Source organism: Neomonachus schauinslandi, chromosome 7 (genome assembly GCF_002201575.2).
Source record: "Neomonachus schauinslandi chromosome 7, ASM220157v2, whole genome shotgun sequence".
Classification (NCBI taxonomy): domain Eukaryota; kingdom Metazoa; phylum Chordata; class Mammalia; order Carnivora; family Phocidae; genus Neomonachus; species Neomonachus schauinslandi.
The window spans coordinates 82,097,185-82,121,050 of NC_058409.1; the positions used below are offsets into that span (position 1 = coordinate 82,097,185).

The following is a 23,866-nucleotide window of genomic DNA, read 5'->3' on the forward strand; positions in this document are numbered from 1 at the left end:
CATAGTGCTTATATTATCAAATATTTTTCACAGATAACAGTTGTTCTTTATTGTTTTTTTATTACTTTTAATCTAGATAAAATACCATTTAGTGTTGTATTAATAGTAGGAAGGCAACTAGAAAATTTGAAGATTCTAGTTTTTTTTTTTTAAGATTTTATTTATTTATTTGACAGAGAGAGACACAGCTAGAGAGGGAACACAGCAGGGGGAGTGGGAGAGGGAGAAGCAGGCTTCCCACGAAGCAGGGAGCCCGATGTGGGGCTCGATCCCAGGACCCTGGGATCATGACCCGAGCCGAAGGCAGATGCTTAACGACCGAGCCACCCAGGTGCCCCTGAAGATTGTAGTTTTAATTGGTCCCAAGAAGTGTTATTATTTGGCTGAATCTCATGAATTTATTTACATTTCTCCTTCTGAAAGGAGAATTAGTGATAATATTTTCCTATTTTCAAAAATTTGATTGCTGCCATTAAGTCAATTTATAACCTATAGAATACATATTTTTAAAATAAGTTCTTATATGATTGTGTTCAATACTTGACACATACGTAAATTTATCTTTTTATAATCAAAACTATCATGTTTTGTGAAAAAGTATAAAATTATATTTTTGAACACTTTGTTTCTGTTATCAAACTACTTTTTGTGTTTAATGTGGAAATAGGGTTTCTATTGTGAAGTTATTTACTCTATAAGGATAGCAAAATTTCCGACATTTGCAGACTTTATGTCAGAACCTTAGTTCATCTGTATAGGCCAGGCCAGGGTAGTTCTGGAATGGTTTCTAGGGACTGCTGGGCACTGACAGTGAATACCCTGGCTGTGGTTCTAGCAACCATAGATATTAGGAGGTCTTAAGACCCAAGTCTGACATATAGCTTCCAGTTAGAGAAGATGAGGCTTTAGGGGACACAAGGCTTTGGGGGGAAACAAGGCCTGAAAATAATTCCTGTAGCAAGGGTTAAATTCTGGATTTGAGAATGGGTTGGGAGTTAAGAACTCAGTTACTGCAACTGGAGGTTTAGCACTTACAGTCAATCAGGAGGAAGGCTGGGTTAATGCTTAAATTCCAAATTCCTGACCCCTGCTGTGTGGATTACACAAAATACTTTAAATTTTGAATATTAAAGTTTTTATCCAAAGGAACATTAGTTTATGTTGTCTAATGTAAAATATAACAGTAATTTGCAACATGAATGTAGCATTTTAATTAATTTTTTTGTAATATATCTTAAGTATTAAACATGTTTTGCTCTGTGCTGAGAAAGCAAGTATTTGTCTTAAATTGACTTGGACTAATTTGAACATTAGTCTATTGATTATTATTTATAACATGTAAACTGAGAACAACCAAAATAATTTTAGTTAACCCTATTGAACTGAAGTTAATAATTCAGAGTGTTTCTTGATAGCAGCATAGAATAATGAGTTCTTGAATACAAAATACACAGGTTTTACTTTTCTATTGCAGATTAAATTCTGAATACTTTAAGTTGGTTGAACACCTGTTTAGGTTTAGCCATAAAACAATTTTGTGAATCTATAAAGCTTGTATCTGAACTAAGGTTTTGACGTAATGCCTATAAATGTTGGCAAAATTTTCCATCACATTTATCCATATAAAAAGTAAATGACTTCACAAAGGAACTCCTGCACGATCATGTTGTCTATGAATAAAAAAAGTTTAACTTTCCCTTTCCAATCTGGATAGCTTTTTCTTGCCTAATTGCCCTAGCTAGAACCTCCAGTATAATGTTGAATAGAGGTAGAAAGAGCAAAGATAATTGTCTTGTTCCTGAACTTAGGGGAAAAGTAAAAATTAAGTATTAAGTTAGCTATAGTTTCAAAGTTTTTATCAGGTTGAAGTTCCTTTCTATTCCTGTTTTAGAGTAGATGTTGGATTTTGTCAAATTCTTTCTTTATGTCTATTGAGATAAATATTTTTTCTTCTTTTTGTTTGTATGAATTACTTTGATTGATTTTCACGTTTCAAGTATTACACCATCTCACATTCTTGGGATAAACTCCTTGGTTGTGATGCACTATTATTTTTTTATATTGTTGGATGTGGTGGGCTAAGTTTTTTTTTTCCATAATTTTTATCTATATCTTTTGTTTCTTGTATTTTTATCTCATTTTATTATAAAGATAATGCTATTCTGTGGATGGTTACTTCCTGTTCAACAAGAAAGATTTTTGTTCAATTGGTAGTATTTCTTAAATATTGGTAGAATTCACTTGTGAGGCATCTGGGTCTGTTTTTATTTTTTCTTTTTGGCAAAGATTTTTAAACTATAAACTCAAGTTTTTGAATTGATGTAGACTCTTTAGTTTATCTGTTTCTTTTTGAGTTTTAATGGGTTGTATCCTTCAAGGAAATGTCCATTTCACCTAAGTTGTTGAATTTATTGCTATTAAATTGTTCATAATATGTCCTTATTCACCTTTTTAATTTGTAGAATCTGTGGTGACTTTCTCTTTCCCATTCTTGATAGTGGTGTTTTATGTCTTTTCTCTTTGTTCCTAATCATTCTGGCTAGAGGTTTATCAATTTTATTAATTTTCTCAAGGATCAGCTTTTGGCTTTATTGTTGTTTTTTTTTTCTATTTTTCTGCTTTCTATTTAATTGGTTTATGCTCTAATCTTTATTATTTCTTTCCTTCTGCTTGTTTTAGGCTTAGTTTCACCATTTAAAAAAATTTTAAATGTTCTTAATATGGAAGCTAAAATCATTGATTTGAGAACTGTAATTTTTCTACAGGCATTTTGTGCTATAAATTTCCCTAAGTACTGTTTTAGCAACATTCCAAAAATTTTCATACACCATCTTCATTTTCATTCAATTAAAAATACTTTCTAATTTCCCTTTTGTTTTTTCTTTGATCTATAGGTTATTTAAAAGTGTGTGGGTTACTTTTCTAAACTTCTGGCATTTTTCTAGAGATGTTTATATTTTTTATTTATAATTTAATTCCATTTTGATCTGAGGATATTTATGACTTCATTTCTTTAAATTTATGTGTATGTGTTATTTGGCCCACAGTATGGTCTGTTTTGATAAATGCTTCATATGCACTTGATAAGAATGTGTATTCTCCTGCTGTTGGTTGGAGTGGTCTATATTGTCAGCTTTTGGTCCAGTAGGCTAATTGTGTTTTTTTATTTTTTTATGTTCTTACTGATTTTCTGTCTACTTGTTATATTAATGATTGAGTGAGGGCAAATGAAATCTCCCACTGTAATTGTGGATTAGTCTATTTCTTTTTGTAGTTGTCAATATTTTTCTTCATGTATTTTGAAAATCTGTTACTAGGTGAATAAGCAGTTATGGTTATTATATCCCTTGATAACTTGACCACTTTATCATTATAAAATGATCTTTATTATCCCTGGTAGTATTATTTGCTGTGTTATCTATTCTACCTGATATTAATATAGCCATTCCAGCATTACTTTGATTAGTGTTTACATGGTATATCTTTTTTTTTTCATTCTTTAATGTTTTAGTCTTTATTTTTGAATTACATTTCTTGTAATCACCATATAGTTAGGTCGTGCTTTTTTATCTTGTTAATCTCTACCTTTTAATAGACTATATTTAATGGGACTTTTGATAATGTTAGGCTTAAATCTGTCATCTTGCAGTTTGTTTTCTCTTTGTTCCACATATTCTTTATTCTCCTTTTCATTTTATCTGCCTTCTTTTGGATGAATTGAAACATTTTCTTAAGATTCCTTTTTATCCCTTTTGTTGTCTTACTACCTATAACTTTTTGTTTTGTTATCTTTAATTTACCATAGTATATCTTCAGGTGCTGTTATAATGCTTAGCTTTTAACATGAGATTCTTATAATGGTACAGTCTTCTGGTCTGTGTGCTATTATTGAAATATATTTTACTTTTGCATATGTTTGTAAAGTCCACCCTACCTTGTTAATATTTTTGTGTTTGTTTAGTCAGTTATTTTTAAAATTACAGTAGAACATCTCATATATTCATCTATGTAGCTATCTTTTCTGGCATTTTGTATTCCATCTGGTATCATTTTACTTTTGCCTGAATGATTTACTTTAATGTTTCTTGTAAGTCTGTAGGTAATAAATTCTTTGAGTTTTGGCATGCTTGAAAAAGTTTTTATTTCACCTTTGTTTTTGAAATATATCTTTATTGGGTATAGAATTCTATTTTGGCATTTTTTTCGTCTTCAGATCTTTAAAGATGTTGTTCTAGTATCATGTCATGGAGAAATCTGCTCTAATCTTTATCTTTGTGCTCTGTGCATTTTATTTTCTTTTGGTAGCTTTTAGGATTTTCTTTTTATCATTGGTTTTAAGCAATTTGATCATGATGTATATTTGCTGTAGTTTTTTTTTTCCTTGTGTTTGTGGTTTTTGAGCCACTTGTATCTGAGACCTTATAGTTTTCATCAAATTTGGAAGACTTTTGTCCATTATTTCTTCACATATATTTTCTGTCTCCCCATCTCTGTTCTCTCTGTTAGAGACTCCTGTTACATATATACTGGGTTGCTTGTAGTTGTCTCACAGCCAATTGATATTTCTCATTATTTCCCCCCATCTTATTTTCTCTTTCTCCTTTTTTTTTAAACATTTATTTATTTTAGAAAAAGAGAGAGTGTATGAGTGCAGGGGGAGGGTCAATGGGAGAGGGAGGGAGAGAGAGAGAATCTCAAGCAGACTCCTTGCAGAGCGTGGCGCTGGAGGTGGAGCTTGATCCCAGGACCTTGAGATCATAACCTGAGTCAAAATCAAGAGTCAGACATTTAGCCAACTGAGCCACCCAGGCATCCCTCTTTCTGTTTCATTTTGATTAATGTCTATGGCTGTATTTACAGGTTTACTAATCTTCCTTTCTACAATGTCTAATCTGCCTTTAATCCCATGCAACATAGTTTTCATTTTAGGCCTTGCACATTATGCCTGAATAATTGCGATTTGGGTCTTTTCTTAAAAGGTATCTACTTAGGGCGCCTGGGTGGCTCAGTCGTTAAGCGTCTGCCTTCGGCTCAGGTCATGATCCCAGGGTCCTGGGATCGAGTCCCACATTGGGCTCCCTGCTCTGCGGGAAGCCTGTTTCTCCCTCTCCCACTCCCCCTGCTTGTGTTCCTGCTCTTGCTATGTCTCTCTCTGTCAAAAAAATAAATAAAATCTAAAAAAAAAAAAAAAAAGATTCTTTAAAAAAAAAAAAGATATCTACTTAACACTTTAACCTAAGGTTAGAGTCTTAGTGGACTTCATCTTTTCATTTGTTCTGAGAGTTGTATGAGTTTATTCATTCCCAGATTTTTTTATTTCGCTATAATCTTCCACTTATTTATGTTGTAAAAAATATACATAATCTTTACCTATATACCTACATGCAGTCCCTTTGTCCATATGCCATGTAGCATTTTTTTCCAAAGTTAAAAAATATTTTTTTTAAGAGTAAATGTATGGTAATTTTTTTTTTAAAGATTTTATTTATTTATTTGAGAGAGAGAGAATGAGAGAGAGAGAGCACATGAGAGGGGGGAGGGTCAGAGGGAGAAGCAGACCCCCTGCTGAGCAAGGAGCCCGACATGGGACTCGATCCCGGGACTCCAGGATCATGACCTGAGCCGAAGGCAGTCGCTTAACCAACTGAGCCACCCAGGCGCCCCAATGTATGGTAATTTTATAAAAGGTAAGCAATACCATATTGAACCATATGGCTTTGGATTAAGTGAATTTAAATACAATTTTGCTTTAAAGTTTTATAGTTTGCTTGAAGATATACTGAAGTATCAGAAAAGATGTTCAAAATAATTCTCATAGTTATATATTCTTTTTTTTTTTAAAGATTTTATTTATTTATTTGAGACAGAGAGAGAATGAGAGAGAACACATGAGGGGGGGAGGGTCAGAGGGAGAAGCAGACCCCCCGCCGAGCAGGGAGCCCGATGCGGGACTCGATCCCGGGACTCCAGGATCATGACCTGAGCCGAAGGCAGTCGCTTAACCGACTGAGCCACCCAGGCGCCCCTAGTTATATATTCTTATATAGCCTATTTAATTGATTCTATGTGGCTAGAATTATAGTAGGGTTTTATATTTACCAAGCCTCAAAATACTCAAAATAAACATTTGTAGGTGTTTCTCTTACATGAGTAGAAGTCTGAATGCTTTTGCTTTATCATACATCATATTCAGAAAAAAAAAAAAAAAGAAGATGAGATGAGCTACTCCCCATTACACATGCCTATAGCAGTCAGTCTAGCGAAGTTTAAAAGGAGCTCTCTTCACCCACTTTTATAACAAGAGTAGGGAAACAAACTCTCCTTCAAATTTTCTTTCTTTATGGGAAACAAAACAGAGTGCTAAGAGATTTGTAAACTCCCTGATTATTTACAAGCCCTCACTTATCCTATGCAGACAGAATAAGAGGATACTTACTGCTAGAACTGTGGAGAGTTAGCTACAAGTCTCATTCAAAAGTAAATTTTTCTGTAATTGGGAAGTAGATTTTCTTAAATTGCCTCTTCATGCATTATGAATAGTTCTGTGGTATTTTATAGCCAATTAAAATTGATTAGATCCATTGAGTTGTCTCTTTAGAGTACTTTAATTATGAAAACCAGTTTGAAATGAGTCCAGATTTGAGACAGATGGTTAAATTTATGTTTAAATAAATCCAAATTTTAAAAAAACGAATAAAACTTTTTAAAGGCTCTTTTAGTTGATTTTCTCATTTTTAGTCCAACAAGAATGGCACCTGGCCTTTCTGTTCAATAATCTCTAAATCTTGGAGACCTTTAAAAATTAGAATCTTGTGTGCATGGTATATGGAGGTCCTCTAGACAAACAGTCTGAACTTCAAATTTACCTCTCAGTTCAGCCTAAGGAAAGAGATCCATTTTGGATACAGGACTTGCTAAAGACCAAAGCCAAGTTCAAGGTGTTTGTTGATCATCACTTCTATTAATGTGGCTTGAAAGTGAGAAGTTTTCTTTTTTGTTTTTTGGACCTACTTATTAATACATGATGTATCAGCAGCTAACTTATGGCGTGAATGCTTTTTACTGCCTGGAGCTTAATATGATAGGAACTTTACAAGGTCATAAAGAGTAATGACATTCTTCATTGTTAATCTGATTTGCATTGGGTTGAAGTTGCAGAAATTGGAGTGACGGTTATAATATTCTCATTAGATGCTGAAATATTATGTGGGATGGGATATGCTACATGATTCATTTATTTTCTGCAGAGAACTTCCTAAAATTAAAATAAAATTAAAGCACAGTAATTTGATTTATCCCTATTTTTCTTAGTTCTATTGAATAAACAAACCTAAGTTTCACATACAAAGAGATTAAGAGAAATGATATCCTTTTGCTGATTTTCCTCTATATTTTATAGATGAGCTCCTTAACAATATTAGTTTTGGACTTGATGATTACTAGAAAGATGATATAAACAGATGCAGAACGTAAAATTGTAATCTTTCTATAAGTTTTAACTTTGTAAAATTTTTATTTAAGCTTAAATTTATTTTTTAATAGTAAGAACCATATCAATTTATGTATTTTCTTTTTCTGTGCCAGGCACTGTTATTTGCACTAGGAATATTGTAGATAACAAACCATACAAAAATTCCTGCCTCTATCAGGCTTACATTTTAGAGAAGAGAGCTAATTAATACAACAAGTAAGTGAAACGTATAATATATTAGATGGTGATAAGTACCATGGAGAAAAATGAAACACGGTAGGTGGATAGGATGTTGGGAGGATGATCAAGTCAGGCTTCATGGAGAAAGAGACATATCAATGAAGAGTGAAGGAAGCGAGGAAGGGACGAGTACTCCAGGTAGAGGGAATAGCCAAAGCAAAGTCACTGAGATGGGATCATGTCTGGCATATTTGAGGAGTGGTACAAACACTTGTGTGGCTGGAACTGGGGGACTAATAAAGGAAAGACACGGAGGTATGGGATGAAATCAGGGAGAGCGATGGTGAGTGAGGGAGGCCCAGATTTTGTAGGGTTTTGGTCATTCTTTTAAAACACTTTGGCTTTTACTCTTATAAAATGGGACGCCATCGTAGGTTTTGAGCAGAAGAGTGACATGAACTAACTTACATTTTAATAGGATAATTCTGGCAGCCTTGTTGAGACTATGAGGCGTGGAAGGAGGATGGAAGTAAGGAGATTACTTCCAGGCTATTGAAGTAATAATACAGGCAAGGGCTCATGCTTGCCTGGACCTGGGGTGGTAGTAACAGGTGGTGAGAAGTGGTCAGTTTCTGGATATACAGTTGATTCTTGTTATTTACGGTAGTTATGTTCTGTGAAATCACTCTGAACACTAAATTAGTGTTAGCTGAGTACTGAATCATTGCCCCTATTGGACATAACACAGGGCATTAGGTTCCTATAAGCACAACATTTTTTTTTAAGATTTTATTTATTTATTTGAGAGAGAGCGAGCATGAGGAAGATGAGGGGCAAAGGGAGAAGCAGACTCCCTACTGAGCAGGGAGCCCCATGCGGGGCTCAATCCCAGGACTGGGATATCATCGCCTGAGCCGAAGGCAGACGCTTAACCGACTAAGCCACCCAGGAGCCCCAGGTCCCAACATTTTTGATGACTGATCCAATACATCATCCTGTTTTGTGTGTGTATCTGTTTAAATACACCTTCTTTAGTATATATTGTCGTTGATTCATTAACATTGAACTCAAAGCCAACAGTGTTACAACTCATGACTAAACAAAGCTATCTGACACATATTTTCTCTATAAAGCAAGTGATAGCCTTCTCAATCATAAGAGTAGTAGACAGCGCTTGAGCACTACGTTTAGCCATTTTAGACAGCAAAATCATCAATTAAAAGCATAAAAATGCAATCAATGTGGAACTAAATAGACTGCAAAATGGACAGCTTACAGCACGGGAGCCGAAACAAAAAGGCAGACGGAGCCTTGTTGGACCTCACTTGGGAACGTGTGTATCAAACGACCCCTTTGCTGGTCTGCCCATGCCCATATCTGCGATGGGCCTGGAAAGTGCTGTGTGTACTAATTGTGGGGTTACAAATAATTTTAGGGGGTAGGCGAATTCAGAAATATGGAATTCCTGAATGTACATATTGAAAATAGAGCCTAAAGGACTTGCTGATGAATGGGATGTAGTATGTGTGAGAGAAAGAAGTCAAGGATGATTTCAAGATTTTTGGCCTGAACAACTGGAAGGATGGTATTATTTTAACTGAGATGGAGAAAAACGTAGGAGTAGCAGATTTGGAGGTGAAGATCAGGAGTTTGGTTTTTAGATTCTTATTGGATATCTAAGTGGGGCCATCAAGTTTGTACTTGAATCTCTAGCTTTGGAGAGTTCGTGGGAGAGGTCTGGAGTAAAAATACAAACTTGAATATTAGTTGGTATTTAAAGCCATGCTGTTTGATGACATTACCAAAGGTGTTAATTAAGATAGGAAAGAGAAGAGTCTTAAGACAAAGCCCAACATTAAGAAGTCAGGGAAATGAGGAAGAAAGAACACCAAGATAAAAGGAAAACCAAAAGAATGTGTTATCCTGGAAGTCAAATGGGGGAGGAAAGGATTTCAGGGAAGAACAAGAGATTAGTTAGGTTAAGTAGTGCTAAAACATAAGATGAGGGCCAAGACTGGACTTGCGTAAAATGTAGGTAATTGGTGACTTTGAAAAGAGCAGTTTCAATATTGCAGTAAAGGAAAAAGCTTAAATGGGATGGGTTCAAGAAACAATGAGAGAAAAGAACCTGGAGATCACTGGTACAGACAAACCATTTCAGTAGTTCTGCAGTAAAGGAAAGAAGAGAGAGGGAGCTAACTGAAAGTAGTTAAGGGAGGATTTTTTTTTTTTTTAAAGATTAAGAGCAACTACAGCTTTTTTTGCTGGTGAAAATGCTCTAGGAGAGAAGGAAGAGCTGATGAGGCAGCAGAATGAAGGAAGAATGGCTGTAGCAATGTCCTTGAGTAGGTAAAGAGGTGATGAATCTAGTCCCCAAGTGAATGGATTGGTTTTAGTGAGGAGCAGGGGCAGTTTATAGTAATAGTCTTAAGAGAGAAGGACAAGTATACAGCTTTATTCAGATAAGAAGGTGGATATGCTGGTTAGAACTTGTTGAAGTTTTCTTGGGATTACTTTTCTTAATAGGGTTCCTGGGTTCCCTCTTCACACTTACATGATTCTAAATTCAAAATCACAAGATATAAACCAGTAAGTGTACAGTGAAGAGTTTGTCTTCTACCCATTACCTATTTTTTTTCTCCCGAGACAATGAAAACTTTGTTTCTTCTAGATATATTTTATATATATCCTGTAGCTTTTAAGCCACTTAATTAAAGATATTCACCAACTTATTAGATAATCTTGTGTATTATAGTACATTATTCAGAGTTTGAGGTCACTTACTGGTTAGTTATTTATGCTAAATAAATGGTGATCTCTATACTTCTTCCTCTATAATTATATCCTAACATTATTATGACTGTTTTGTGAGCCTTTGTTTTAATTTTCTTGTCAGGCATCTTTTTTTTTTTTTTTAGATTTTATTTTTTATTTATATATTTGAGACAGAGAGAATGAGAGACAGAGAGCACGAGAGGGAGGAGGGTCAGAGGGAGAAGCAGACTCCCCGCTGAGCAGGGAGCCCGATGCGGGACTCGATCCCGGGACTCCAGGATCATGACCTGAGCCGAAGGCAGTCGCTCAACCAACTGAGCCACCCAGGCGCCCTTTGTCAGGCATCTTTTAAGAAAAGATTATCTGTCCCTCACAGAACATACTTTAAAAATTTAAAGGGTTATAGCCCCTCATTTGCTGGAAACGTTGTTATTCCACACACTTGACTAGTCTTATAAAGTAAAATGATAATTTTTGTTTTCATTCTTGCTAGCTTTATGTATTAATATTGCTCATAGTGGACTACCTGCTTTGAAACATACATATTGAAACCAACTTTTCTTTTTTATTTTGGGAAGTAAGTATTTTGATATTTAAAGAAAAATCATTGAGACATTTCATCTGTAGACTAAATAACTCCAATTTTTTAGATTTAATGAATATTCAGATACTTTTGAATTCTGATCAGATTTCTGCAGCTTTCAATTTTTAACCTTTATTTTGACATTATTACAGACTTACTGAAGTGTTGAAAAAATAATACAAAGAATACTCATATACCCTTCACTTATATTAATATTTTGCCACATTTGCTTTTATCTTTTCTTTCTCTGTATCTGAGAGAAACTGAAAGTGGCTCCTCTGTCCTTTTGATGTGTTCCTGTCATTCACTGAGCACTTATTTTCTGGCTCATCTTACACTTTTCATGCTCTAGATCCTGCTCCATTTCTCTGAGGAACTGTGGTTCCTTTTAATGGTTTTCCGATTAGTATTTAGAAACCATTATTTGGGCACTGGGTGTGCTCACTGTTACTGGGGTGTTTTTGTTCTAAGTCCTCTCTATGGACAGAGCTAAGAAATAAGCAAATGTGTATACATACATGCACACAAGTATATCTGTGCCTAATTTCTAAATCTGTTTATCTGTATTAAAACTCAAGAGTTTGTATTAGTACTTCTGGTTCTAGTCCAATGCCATGTGTTCATTCTGTATTTTCCTGTTCATGTATTTGCAACTTCTTTCTCTGACAGTGAGAAATCTGGCTTCTGTTAATTACAATGTATTTACTTATTTGCTCAATCCTAAAATAACAGAAAATAATTTCAGAATTACTAACTCATGCCTCTGAAGAAAGAAACTACAATTCATTATTTCTTTAGAGCTCTTTTGTCTTTAGTCTTTCATTGTAATCAAATATTGTTTTCCAATGATACTTAGATTAATTCTTTTCCTCCCCACTCCTTTCAGTATGATTATGTTATTCACTGGAAATATAGGTTGGTTCACTTGTTTCTGTTGTCCCATTTTAAGTTGTTTTTTCCTCTCTTATTCTTATTGATTTTATCTGTTTCATTAATGGTTAAAAATTAATGGTTCCAAAAGTCAGAACTGTATAAAACTATATACATAGATAACTATATCTTCTTTAGTTATTTCTCTTTCTTTCTTATACAGAAACTATCGTACTATGATACTCCTTTTCACTTTGCTTTTCTACTTCATATTGTATCCTAAAAATCACAATACTTCAGTTTGTAGACTTATTTCTCATTCTTTTTAACTGTTGAATCACATTTCATTGTAAGTTCATTCAAGTAATTTCTATATGGACATACAGTTTTTTTCTAATTTTTCCAGTTATATATGCTACTAGTACGATGAATAACCTGAGTGGGTTGTTTTTTTTTTTTTTAATCATTAGAGGAATATCTTAAGTGTAAATTCCTAGAAATGTCTGATTGCATGTGTAAAAGATAAATGTGTGTGTAGTTTATACCTTCTATAAAGATTGTACCAATCTGCATTCCTATCAGAAATGTATAAGCGTGGGGCGCCTGGGTGGCTCAGTCGTTAAGCGTCCGCCTTCAGCTCAGGTCATGATCCCAGGGTCCTGGGATGGAGCCCCACATCGGGCTCCCTGCTTCGCGGGAAGCCTGCTTCTCCTTCTCCCACTCCCCCAGCTTGTGTTCCCTCTCTCGCTATGTCTCTCTCTGTTGAAAAAATAAATAAAATCTAAAAAAAAAAAAAAATGTATAAGCGTATCTGTTTCTTAACACAGTTGCCAAAACAGAGTGTTTGCCAATTTGCTAGGTGAAAAATAACGTCTCATAATTTTACTTGGCATTTCTTTTATTATGAGTGAGAAAGTGATGTTGACCATTTTTATATGTTTAAAGTCATTTTAAAGTATTTTTTTGGCTGTATGGATTGTCTTTTGCCCATTTTTTCTTTCTAGTTTTTGGTCTTTTTTTTTTTTCCCTTAAATTTTAAGAATTTTTAAGTGCAGGGGCACCTGAGTGGCTCAGTTGGTTAAGCGACTGCCTTCGGCTCAGGTCATGATCCTGGAATCCCTGGATCGAGTCCCGCATCGGGCTCCCTGCTCTGCGGGGAGTCTGCTTCTCCTTCTGACCCTCCTCCCTCTCATGTGCTCTCTCTCAAAAAAAAAAAAAAAGAATTTTTAAGTGCATTACAGTGAATATACCTTTATCTGTTATTCATGGTACATATATTTTCTATTAGTTTGTTGGTTGTCATTTGACTTTAATGTGTTTCTCCCCACTGACGAATGATAATACTCTATCTACCGATATTATTATGAGAAATAAACTATCCTTTGTCTCTGTCCCAGGAGACTTGTGTTTTCTGCCCACCTCCATGAAGTTGAGGCAGGCTAGATTGTTAGCTTGCACGTTAGAGTAAAATCTTGTACCCTTCATGGTCTTGACAAAGATTGATGTGTCCTTTTATCTATTTTTTAAAGATTTTACTTATTTATTTAACAGAGAGAGAGAGAGAGATCACAAGTAGGCAGAGCGGCAGGCAGAGGGAGGGGGAGAAGCAGGCTCCCCTCTGAGCAGGGAGCCAATGCGGGGCCTGATCCCAGTACCCTGGGATCATGATCGGAGCCGAAGGCAGACGCTTAACCGACTAAACCACCTAGGCACCCCTTATTTATCTATTTTTGTTTTCATTTTTTTTCCTGCAGGATTTGTTTCCTCTCTTGCTTCTTTTTTCCTTCAGAGTTTCCAAAGTTCCTTCATTTTAACCATTTCTGCCCTTGGCGTGTTACCTTTCTAAGACTGTTTCCCTTGCCTTCACACGCACTTTTAGTTCCCTTTCTTGTAGTCAGTGCTGTGATCTACCATTATGCTTTTCCAGTATTGTTCACGTGTGGAATGAACTTTCTTCTGATGATGATGGTTTTAGATCAGTCTTAAGTACACTGCTAGCTTTTCTCTTTTTCTTTCTCTCTTTTTCTTCTTGTTTTTTTTTTTTTTCAGAACAGCCCTTGGTGTCCATGGAGGCTTGCAGTGGGAGGGTGAGAGATTTTACAGAGATTTGGTGCTTATTTTTCTATTCATAGACAATTTAAACTTTGGACATTCTCTCCCTATTATGCTGAGGATGTGGGCTTATTTATTTTTCTTTTTGCTTTTTATTAAATTTTCACATGCTATGTGGGAAACTCAGAATTATGCTGTTGTTTCATTGCAGCTACCCAGAACCCTCTCCTTCACAGCTTTGTTACATTATAGAATATAGATTTGAGCATGGTATACCATTCAATTTATAAGTTATTAAAAGATTGTTGGTCAGTTGAATCTAGCAATCACTATATGCAAGGAAATGATACTGCACAGAGTTAGACAGCTTACTCTTTAAAGGTATTTTGCTCAATTTTTAAATAAAATGTCACTGTTTTAGTTCCTTGAACAGTTTAGGACCCATAACACATCCAGTAAATATTTCTTGATTGATATATCAATTTTTTCGTATGCCACGAAATTTATTAAAAATAGCACAGTATGGATATACCTAGTGTAGTTTTTAATGCTTTATAGGAGCATATGATCAAAAGGTTTTTTCCAGCTCTCCAAATTCTGTGTCTTCCTTAGCCTTTGCTGTTGCATTTTGACAGTTTTTTGCCATTCAGTCTCCATCCACAAACCAGTGAGTTGGTAAGGGCAGATAATTTAACTCCCAGGATTGGAAATTAGAAGCTAAAATATAGGTTATAAGACTTGCTTGTGTTGCACATGTAATCAAAGGAGAAGCTGAGAAAAAACCGACTTCTTAACTCTGCTTTTGTCTGAATAGCACTGAATAAATGGGTAGCTCATTCATTGTTCCCACATCATACTTGAATTTTAACTTTCATGTGAAAAAGCATATGTGGACATTTGGCCCAATTAACTCATAAATTAGGATGAATTCTTGTTCATTTTCTTCTTGCTCAGAGTAATAAGTAGAAATTATATAGTTGAGGAGGAATGTTTTGAAAGGAAAGAAAAATGTAAGATGGTAGAATGTTTAGTTACCCAAATAAGTAGTCGGTTAAGCGTCTGCCTTCGGCTCCGGTCATGATCCCAGGATACTGGGATCAGGCCCCGCATTGGCTCCCTGCTCAGAGGGGAGCCTGCTTCTCCCCCTCCCTCTGCCTGCCGCTCTGCCTACTTGTGATCTCATCTTCTTGCAGGCATTTTACTTTTTGAAAATAATCACTTCTCATTTACTATCGGGAGGCTTTCTACCATAATATTTAACAAATGGTAAACACTTCCAAAGTTTATAATAAAAAATACTTGACTTTCTAGCCTAGCTTAATGAGTAGTCTTGCCTGTCTCTTGTAAATGTCAAACTTACATAATTGAGTTTTGCTAGCTTCATAATATTGTTTATGGCACGACATGTTGTATATACACTCTGTTATTACAAACATTAAACAGATTTGTTAACAAGTGGTGGCAAAAGAACTATAATTCAATCTCTTTGTGAAATTCATTATGTGGAGGAGGAAAAATTGGACGTTTTCCTCCCTGTTAATTGACACATAGGACAACTGCATGCCCTGCTTTGATGCCTCTCATCATTAAAAAAAAGTCATATGGCAACAGAGGTATAATTCTGTGTCAATAAAAATTTACTTGCTCTGCATACTTCACATTAATTTTAAGCTCAAATATCATTATTTAAAAGTTAAGAAAGGGTAATAGTGATGTGAAATACTCTGCACCAAGAAGCTATGTGGCAAGAATTGTGTTAGGTAGTTTTTTGCAACATATTTTAGGAAGTGAATGGAATTGAAAAAAAATTTATTTGTAACTGTTTCTCACAGATTATTACTATTTCTTGAATTTACTTATATAGTTTTTATGGGACCTAAATAATTATTTTAAAGCAAATCAGGAAAAAATATAATAGAATCCCTTTCCAAATCATGGCAAGTGAGCATGTTTTTGAAACTTTTTGTTCATTTTTACAGAGGAAGGAGGGTGGGAGGGAAATATAGATAGGTTGATCAGTCATGTGCATATACAAGTACACCTTATAACCCAGTGCATAAATATGTGTGAGCTATAGAGTCCAAAAGCAAACAAACCAAAAACCTACTAAGACATACACCCAAATTCAATTTTAAACCCAAAACTCTTTTTAAAGACTTTATTATTAGTAGTAGTAGTATTTTAATGTAATGAATTCTGACTTGGATGTTTTCAAAGGCATTTAATTTTTTCTAAATTGTGTTAATGACCACTGATAAGCTGTTGATAATTAATTTTGGTTGTAATAGTCTTTTTCAGGTTGTCATATACTAGATATGATAAAGAAAAAAAGTGGAATTCTTAACTTTTCTAATGTTATTTTAAATTACAAAATCTTAGCTGAATGTTGCATTTTAGTGCATCATTTTTCACCAGCTAGAAAGACAGATGGATAGTGTGCAGTTTAAAAATCTGTGCAAATAGGAGGACAGATGGGTGGTTTAAATGTCTCCATGAAAATGTTTGTGTGGAGAGCTTGATTCCTGAAGTTACACTAAAAATTCCAAGTAATTAACTAGGAATAATAGAGTTCATATAAAAAGTAATATTTTTTAAAAAGTGACATAAAATATGGAAATTAATTGAATTTACTACATAATTATAATTTTGAATTTATAATAAAAATTAACAAATTAGAACACAGTACTTAAATATTCTTGCCTGGTAAATGCTTGCCTTATTTTCTTCTTATCAACATGTAGACTCTAGAAAACTTCTTTATTACTTGGGATCAGTTTGTCTGTGTAATTGTATATGACTTTTTGAACTCTTGTCAGAATTTGCCAAATTTTACTAACATATCCTTAAACTAGCTTAAAAATGAATGAAATTAAAAAAAGAACAACAACAAAAAAGGCCTCGAAAGGGCTGCTCTGGAGGCTTCTGAAGCAGGTGTTTGTGAACTTTTCTGTCTCATTCAGACATTAATGTGATTTGGCTCCCAACCAAAACATTGATTTCAGTTTGGTTAGGTATGCACTTTGGCTCTTGGGTATTAGTTTCATATAGGAGTATAGTCCTGACTTGTGTGGATAGGGAAAAAAAGGGGTTGTTATTTTAGAGGGAGGCTCTGAGCCTGGCCATAGATGTGTCAACTGCATTGACACTCGGGGACATTTTTTGAAGGATGCCAAGTAGCAATATTTATCAGTAAATAAATATAGTATTCTATGTATAAAACTATTATAGTGATTGAACATATAGGAGAATGTGTTCCTGAGAATCTTAAAAATCATTCATGATTAGTATTATTGAAGTGATTTGTAATTGTGAAGTTAAAAAGATTATCCCTAGTACCATACAGGATGAGTAAAAATTTCTCTAGGGAATTTGTATTAACTGAGGCAAAAAAATTTATTGGTTTTTCAATGAAGATTTAAAAAAATTGAAAATCAGATGTAATAGAATTTTTTAAAATCACAGGGCATCATTCATAGTAAGCATAGTAAGGATGCCTTTCATGAGTTTATTTCAATTATATATATATATTTAAAAATGGATATGGTTATTGGCTCATGACGTAAAATATATTATCCTGTGAGCTGTAGTCAAAAAGTGAGAAAATCTACTTCTGTAGTGGCTCATGTTATTTTTTTCTGATCCCTTCAGATCAGAACTGAATTAATATATTTACTCCTATCCTTCCAGTCTGGTATTAGAACCTGTTTCCAGACAGCAATGAGAAGGGTTAGAATAGATACTCTGGTGATTAAAATATTTTCTCCTTCAGAAGTTCTTATGTTATAAAGCAAAATAGGTATCTAGGGCAGCAATTTGCAGATAACTTGGGTAATTAGTAATATCCCCATGTGCGGGAACCAGCTCATGGACTATGGCTAGAGAATTATGCTCTGTAAAATAATTATGTGCAGCTCCCTAGAAGTCAGTGGTGGTTCTAGCACTTGGAACCACTAGAATTTGTAGGTGGCAGAGATCTACCAGTGTGCTGGAAAGATTGCCCAGCTGGTGAGCTACATGTGGTTCCTATGCCTGAGAATCGGAGGGGAGATGAGAAAGGCAAGGGAACTGTTCTTATTCTGTTGCTCTGCCCATGCATATCTGAGGGTCTGCAGTCTCCCCTTTCCATAAAAACACTGAGTTTTTCTCCTTTTGGCCCTGGGCTAGGGACATCCTACAACAGGGAATGCTTTTCCAACTCCTGCCTATAGGGAATACTCAGATGGGTGCCAAGCTGAAACAGAGTGGCAGCAGAGGAGAGCCTATGGTGTCAAAAATTCTCAAAAAAGATCTGTTTTTGGGAAAAGATTCATTTGGAGGATTCTCCTTGGAAAAAGGACAAAAATTAATAAATATTTTGAAAAGTTTAATCCCTAAATCTAAATAATTGACAAGAAATGTTTGTTCAGTTTGCACCCAAAATTGAAGACCTGCTTAAAAATTTTATTTATAGAGTCATTTATGTTGTCAATCTGTAAATATTTTCTGAGTGATTTTAGTAAAGGCACCCCCAAAAGTTTTAGTTCATAATATTATCAATATCTTCTAGACTTCTCCCATATCAAGTTTAAATTTCTCTGCTTGATTTACAAATCATTCACAACCTAAAATTGCCCTACCTCTATAGACATACTGCCTTCACTTCCTTAAAACTTATTCTCTTTGAGCTTATTTCTTTGCTTGCCTATGTAATTTTGCTTATTCTCTCCGTATTTCCCCTCACTATTCCAATTCACCAGACCAGGGGCTCTATGTTGAGGACTCGGTTTTGCTAGGTACTGAATTCCTAATGTTTAGCATAGTTCTGGTGGTGATCAGTTAATAAAATTCAGTGAATGAAAGGAAGAAAGGCAGAAAGGGAGGAATTACTGTCCGTTCTGCCTTTCTTATACCTGCCTGGACATGCCCCATGTTTGGTTTTTCTACAAAGCCTCCTCTGACTCCCCTTGTCTTTATTGATACCGCAAATACAGACCTCAAAATTTAACATTATTTATAAACTTTCTTGTTTCTTTTGTTATACAGTCTATGTGCATTGTTGTTCCAATTCGGTGTGAGCTTCTTGAAAATGAGGATTATTTTTCTGTATAATTTCATAAAATATTATACATTAACTTACATTCACCAAACATTTACTGTAATTTATGCCTCCTTCATAGCAGCCTGTGTGCACAGTACTGGCAAGTAAGTAGTACTTTGCATAGAGCTGAGCATATAGTATATATTCAATAAAATTTTGTTGAGTATTCATAAAATGTGTGAGATATAAAATGGTGGTCGCTCAGTTTGCATATAGAGAGGATAGGGTTTCTTTATCTCTTTGTTAACGTTCTTCAATGTTTTCTTCAGGGAAAGAAACCGAAAAGGCCAAGGAACGATATGACAAAGCGACAATGAAACTTCACATGTTGCATAATCAGTATGTATTGGCATTGAAAGGGGCACAACTTCATCAGAATCAGTATTATGACACCACACTTCCTTTGCTTCTGGACTCCTTACAAAAGATGCAAGAAGAAATGATAAAAGCACTGTAAGTTACATTTTCTTTTTGGCATTTTAATTTAATTTAATTAATGTTATTTTCTTTCCTAGGTAAGCTTTTGGATAGAGGTTGTCTATGTTTTGTGAACTTCATTATTGACCCAGCCCAATGTGTATTTCAGATCTGTTTTACCTTGGTCCTTCTTGATTTTCACTTCTGGTGTCCATTCAGCTTATTATCATCTCCTAAATCCTCCAGCTAGCCCTAAGAATGGTCCTTCTTTTTGTATGTTTTTATTCTACTCCCATTAGCTGGAAATTTAGGTTAAAAAAATTCACTAGTTGACAAGCGTTAAGAAGTGAATATCTATCTTTAGAGGGTTGTGTTTAAATATTGAGCAACTGAGAAGTCCAAAGGAAATAATTTTTTTAAGTTTTTAATTTTAATTCCAGTGTGGTATTAGTTTTAGGTATACAATGTAGTGAGTCAGCAATTCTATACATTACTCTGTGCCCATTGTGATAAGTGTATTCTTGATCCCCTTTATCTGTTTCACCCATCACCCTACCACCTCCTCTCAGGTAACCATCAGTTTGTTCTCTTAGAGTCTGTTTCTTAGTTTCTCTCTCTCTTTTTTCCTTTTGCTCGTTTTATTTGTTGTTGTTTCTTAAATTCTACACATGGGTGAAATCATATGGTATTTGTCTTTCTCTGATTGACTTACTTCACTTAGCATTAGAGAGTTCTAGCTCCATCAAAGGAAATCATTTTTTGAAGGTTTATCTGCCAGCTTTTATTGTGTGAGGTTAAAATCAACAAATGTTTATTGAAGTTCTCCTGTATGTAAAACACACTGCCTGTGATTTGGCCACAATTTTTGCCTTCAAGGAGCTAACAATATACTTTGGGCAGTATGTCAAAAGCACACATGTTTACCATAGACATCAGTACAAGACAACAGAAAAAGATAAGCCATGCTTTGGTAGACTTCATCTGCTTCATTAGCCGGTTTAGGTGATCTCCCATTTTCCCAGTAAAAAATAAAAAAGTGTTTTTAGTTGACTTGAATATGTAAATTTCTAATGGTATTGATAAAATATCTACCTAAAATATTTAATGTATAAATTTGTTTACATATACATTATTTTTTATTAATTTTTAAAGATTTATTTAGAGAGAGAGAGAGAGCATATGAGTACATGAGTGGGGAGGGGCAGGGGGGAGAGAGAGGAAGAGAGAGAGAGAGAGAGAGAGAGAGAGAATCTCAAGTAGATTCCCTGCTAAGCCCCACATGGGGCTCCATCTCAGGACCCTGAGATCATGACCTGAGCTGAAATCAAGAGTCAGATTTTTAATGGACTGAGCCACCCAGGCACCCCATAGTTATGTCTACTTTAAATTAAATATTGTTGATTCAGAAATACTTCCTTTCCTATTCTCATTTCATGAGTCATTATTTTTTCAAATTCTTCACATGAATCTTCAATAATGGCATCTTCATCATCACTAGATGTCTTTTTGCGACATAGTAGTTTCCTGTAGCATATTATCTTTAACAATAAATTATTTTAGATATAGCATTTAAAATATTCAAGCTTGATGATTTCACTGAAATTGAATTCCATGTCACATTCATTTAACAACATTAGGAGAATTCGTTTTTTAAAATTCCATTTGTCCTAAAGGTGGATATTAATAATCATCTCCACATCATATTATAGTATTGCTTTATGAGAGTTATCTAGATGGGGTCATTTACATTAATATCATTCAGTATTTTCAGGGATATTCGGATATTCAGAACCCCAGGGATATTTACTAAATCTGTTTTAAATTTCTCTGCCTTCCTCTTTTCTTTAAATTTTGTCAGGTGATTCCTGTAATCATTTCAAATTAGCATTGCCTGAAGCAGTTTAAATCTTTTTTTTTTTTTTAACCCAAACAGTATTTGGCTTTTGGGAGAATAGTAAACAAGAGAGATTTTGTAAGTAATAGTTTTTTATGAGTAATGATTTTGGAAAAGAAGAGCAAACTATGCCTTATATTTATTTGGGAAAAGGCAAGATAAGCCTATCTGTCCACACTCATTGTTGAGGCCACTTTTGACCAGTGGTATGTTTTGACAGCATAGCATTCTTAAGTTGGAGATCAGGTCTTTGCTACAGCAGAGTTTTTTCTTTTTGTATTCATTAGATAAAGCTAATATGTTTTATGACATTTTTCCTGCTGACTGGAGGTCAGGAGAAGAGATCTAGATGTCACTGAAGGTATAGAACCAGTTGAACTCTATACTTAAGTATAGAGGAAAGAGCAGGGGCCCAGGAGCAAGAGAAAACCAAGAGGTAGGACATTTGAGGAAGTAACAGCCAGAGAGAAACATTAAAGAGACGGGAATTGATCCACAGTTCCATGTGCTGGAATTGAACATTTCTGTGTTCAGTCTTTAGAAATAGAAAGTGATCAACCTGACCTTACATTTTGGACATGTCAAATACATGTTGGAAAAGGTAATGTCTTATTCTAGATCATTTGCAACTATTATATCAAATGTAACTTGTTAATCTGTGCCTTTGTATAATCCCTTTACTGTCCAGGTATATGAAATAAGGTGGTGCATAAAATCACCATCTATAGATACTGGTATTACAGTTCTTTTTTTTTTTTTTTTTTTTTATTTGAGAGAGAGAGAATGAGAGAGAGCGAGTACATGAGAGGGGGGAGGGTCAGAGGGAGAAGCAGACTCCCCGCCGAGCAGGGAGCCCGATGCGGGACTTGATCCCGGGACTCCAGGATCATGACCTGAGCCGAAGGCAGTCGCTTAACCAACTGAACCACCCAGGCGCCCTACATTTCTTACATTTATTGTTCTGAATCCTTTTTCGGCCTGTGTTTCCCTTGAAAACTTAAAAATGTTGTAAAATTTTATTTTTGTTTTCAGAAAAGGTATATTTGATGAATACAGCCAGATAACCAGTCTTGTTACAGAAGAAATAGTGAATGTCCATAAAGAGATTCAAATGTCGGTTGAACAGATAGACCCTAGCACAGAATATAATAATTTCATAGATGTTCACAGGTATGTATAATATTTTCATTCTTCTTTTCAGTATTTGTGACAGTATTATTTTTTTCTACCATATAGTATTTAGCTAAATTAAAATAAAATATTAAAGAGCTTGTTAGGACATACAGTATTACTGATTAATTTATCTGCTTTTAATTATTTTTAAAGTTCTTTCTCAGTGATAACTATTTAATTTATATAAGTATTTTAAAAAATTTTTCAGTTGTTACCGTATCATTGCTTAAACCTGTATTTAATCCATGAAGTTATATATTTTTTCAACATTTGTATAATGATAATACTATGACTTTATATGTATATTAAATTTACGATGCATCAATTATTTATCCATGCATACTCATTAAAATTGTGACAGGAATAAAACAGGTTAATAGCCATATTCTACAAATGAAATTAAGGCTGAAATTATGTGACTAGATCTTGGTGCCTGGGGTTTAATTTGATTTATACTATTTGTATTTACTTTATTTTGTGAACATAATTTTGGATAACAAATATTCTGCCTTTGGTGTATACTAAGATATATTATGATAGTATATTCATATTGATCAAAATTATTTGGCATGCTTTATTAGAACAACAGCTGCTAAAGAGCAAGAAATTGAGTTTGATACTTCCTTACTAGAAGAAAATGAAAATCTTCAGGCAAATGAAATTATGTGGAATAATTTAACAGCAGAAAGTTTACAAGTGATGTAAGTATTTAGAAAATCTGAACAGTTTAAATATTAGTGTTATTATTTATAGTTTTACTTTATCAGATTAAAAATTCCAATCTTTATTTTTTCCAAGTAATGAAAAGTTAATTAAAAATGAACTGATTGTTGTTTGGTCAGAAAGAAATGTTTTGAAAAATATATTAACTTTATTCATTGTGATCACTAATTTTGGTAATTCTGAAAATCAAAATTCTGTGTGATGTTATAGTCACTTGCCCAGTTACTTATATTGGAATAATGGTTCATTCTTTTCAAAACTTATTTATTTATTTATTTCCCATTCAATACTCAAAACTTTCTGGCAGAACCATTTTGGAAATGAGAAGACTGAGTGGTAAAGAAGAAACTCATAGGTGTCAGAAGTGTTTAGTATAAAAATTTGACTTTTAATTGAATTCTTTTTAAGCAAGGATGCCTTCTGTTATATGCTTTTAAATAAATTAGTTCTTCATCTTGTTATTGTTGCCTAATATTTTAAAGGAGTTTTGAGAAATCTTAATGTGTTTTTAAGTCCTTTTCAAGTATTAGAGGCTATTAATAGTATATTTTTAAATTTAGAAAACATAGTTAATGGGGCGCCTGGGTGGCTCAGTCGGTTAAGCATCTGCCTTCAGCTCAGATCATGATCCCAGAGTCTTGGTTTCGAGCC

The 23,866-nt window shown here is 34.3% G+C and overlaps 1 protein-coding gene across 1 annotated transcript in view; it reads left to right on the plus strand.

Annotated features, from left to right (window-relative positions):
- The window catches only part of FER (FER tyrosine kinase), a 427,159-nt gene that overhangs the window by 66,659 nt on the left and 336,634 nt on the right, over positions 1 to 23,866 (plus strand). The window contains exons 6-8 of the mRNA XM_021701487.2: positions 19,278 to 19,461; positions 22,352 to 22,489; positions 23,074 to 23,193. Of these exons, the coding sequence (XP_021557162.1) occupies positions 19,278 to 19,461; positions 22,352 to 22,489; positions 23,074 to 23,193 (442 nt within the window). The remainder of the gene's footprint in view (positions 1 to 19,277; positions 19,462 to 22,351; positions 22,490 to 23,073; positions 23,194 to 23,866) is intronic.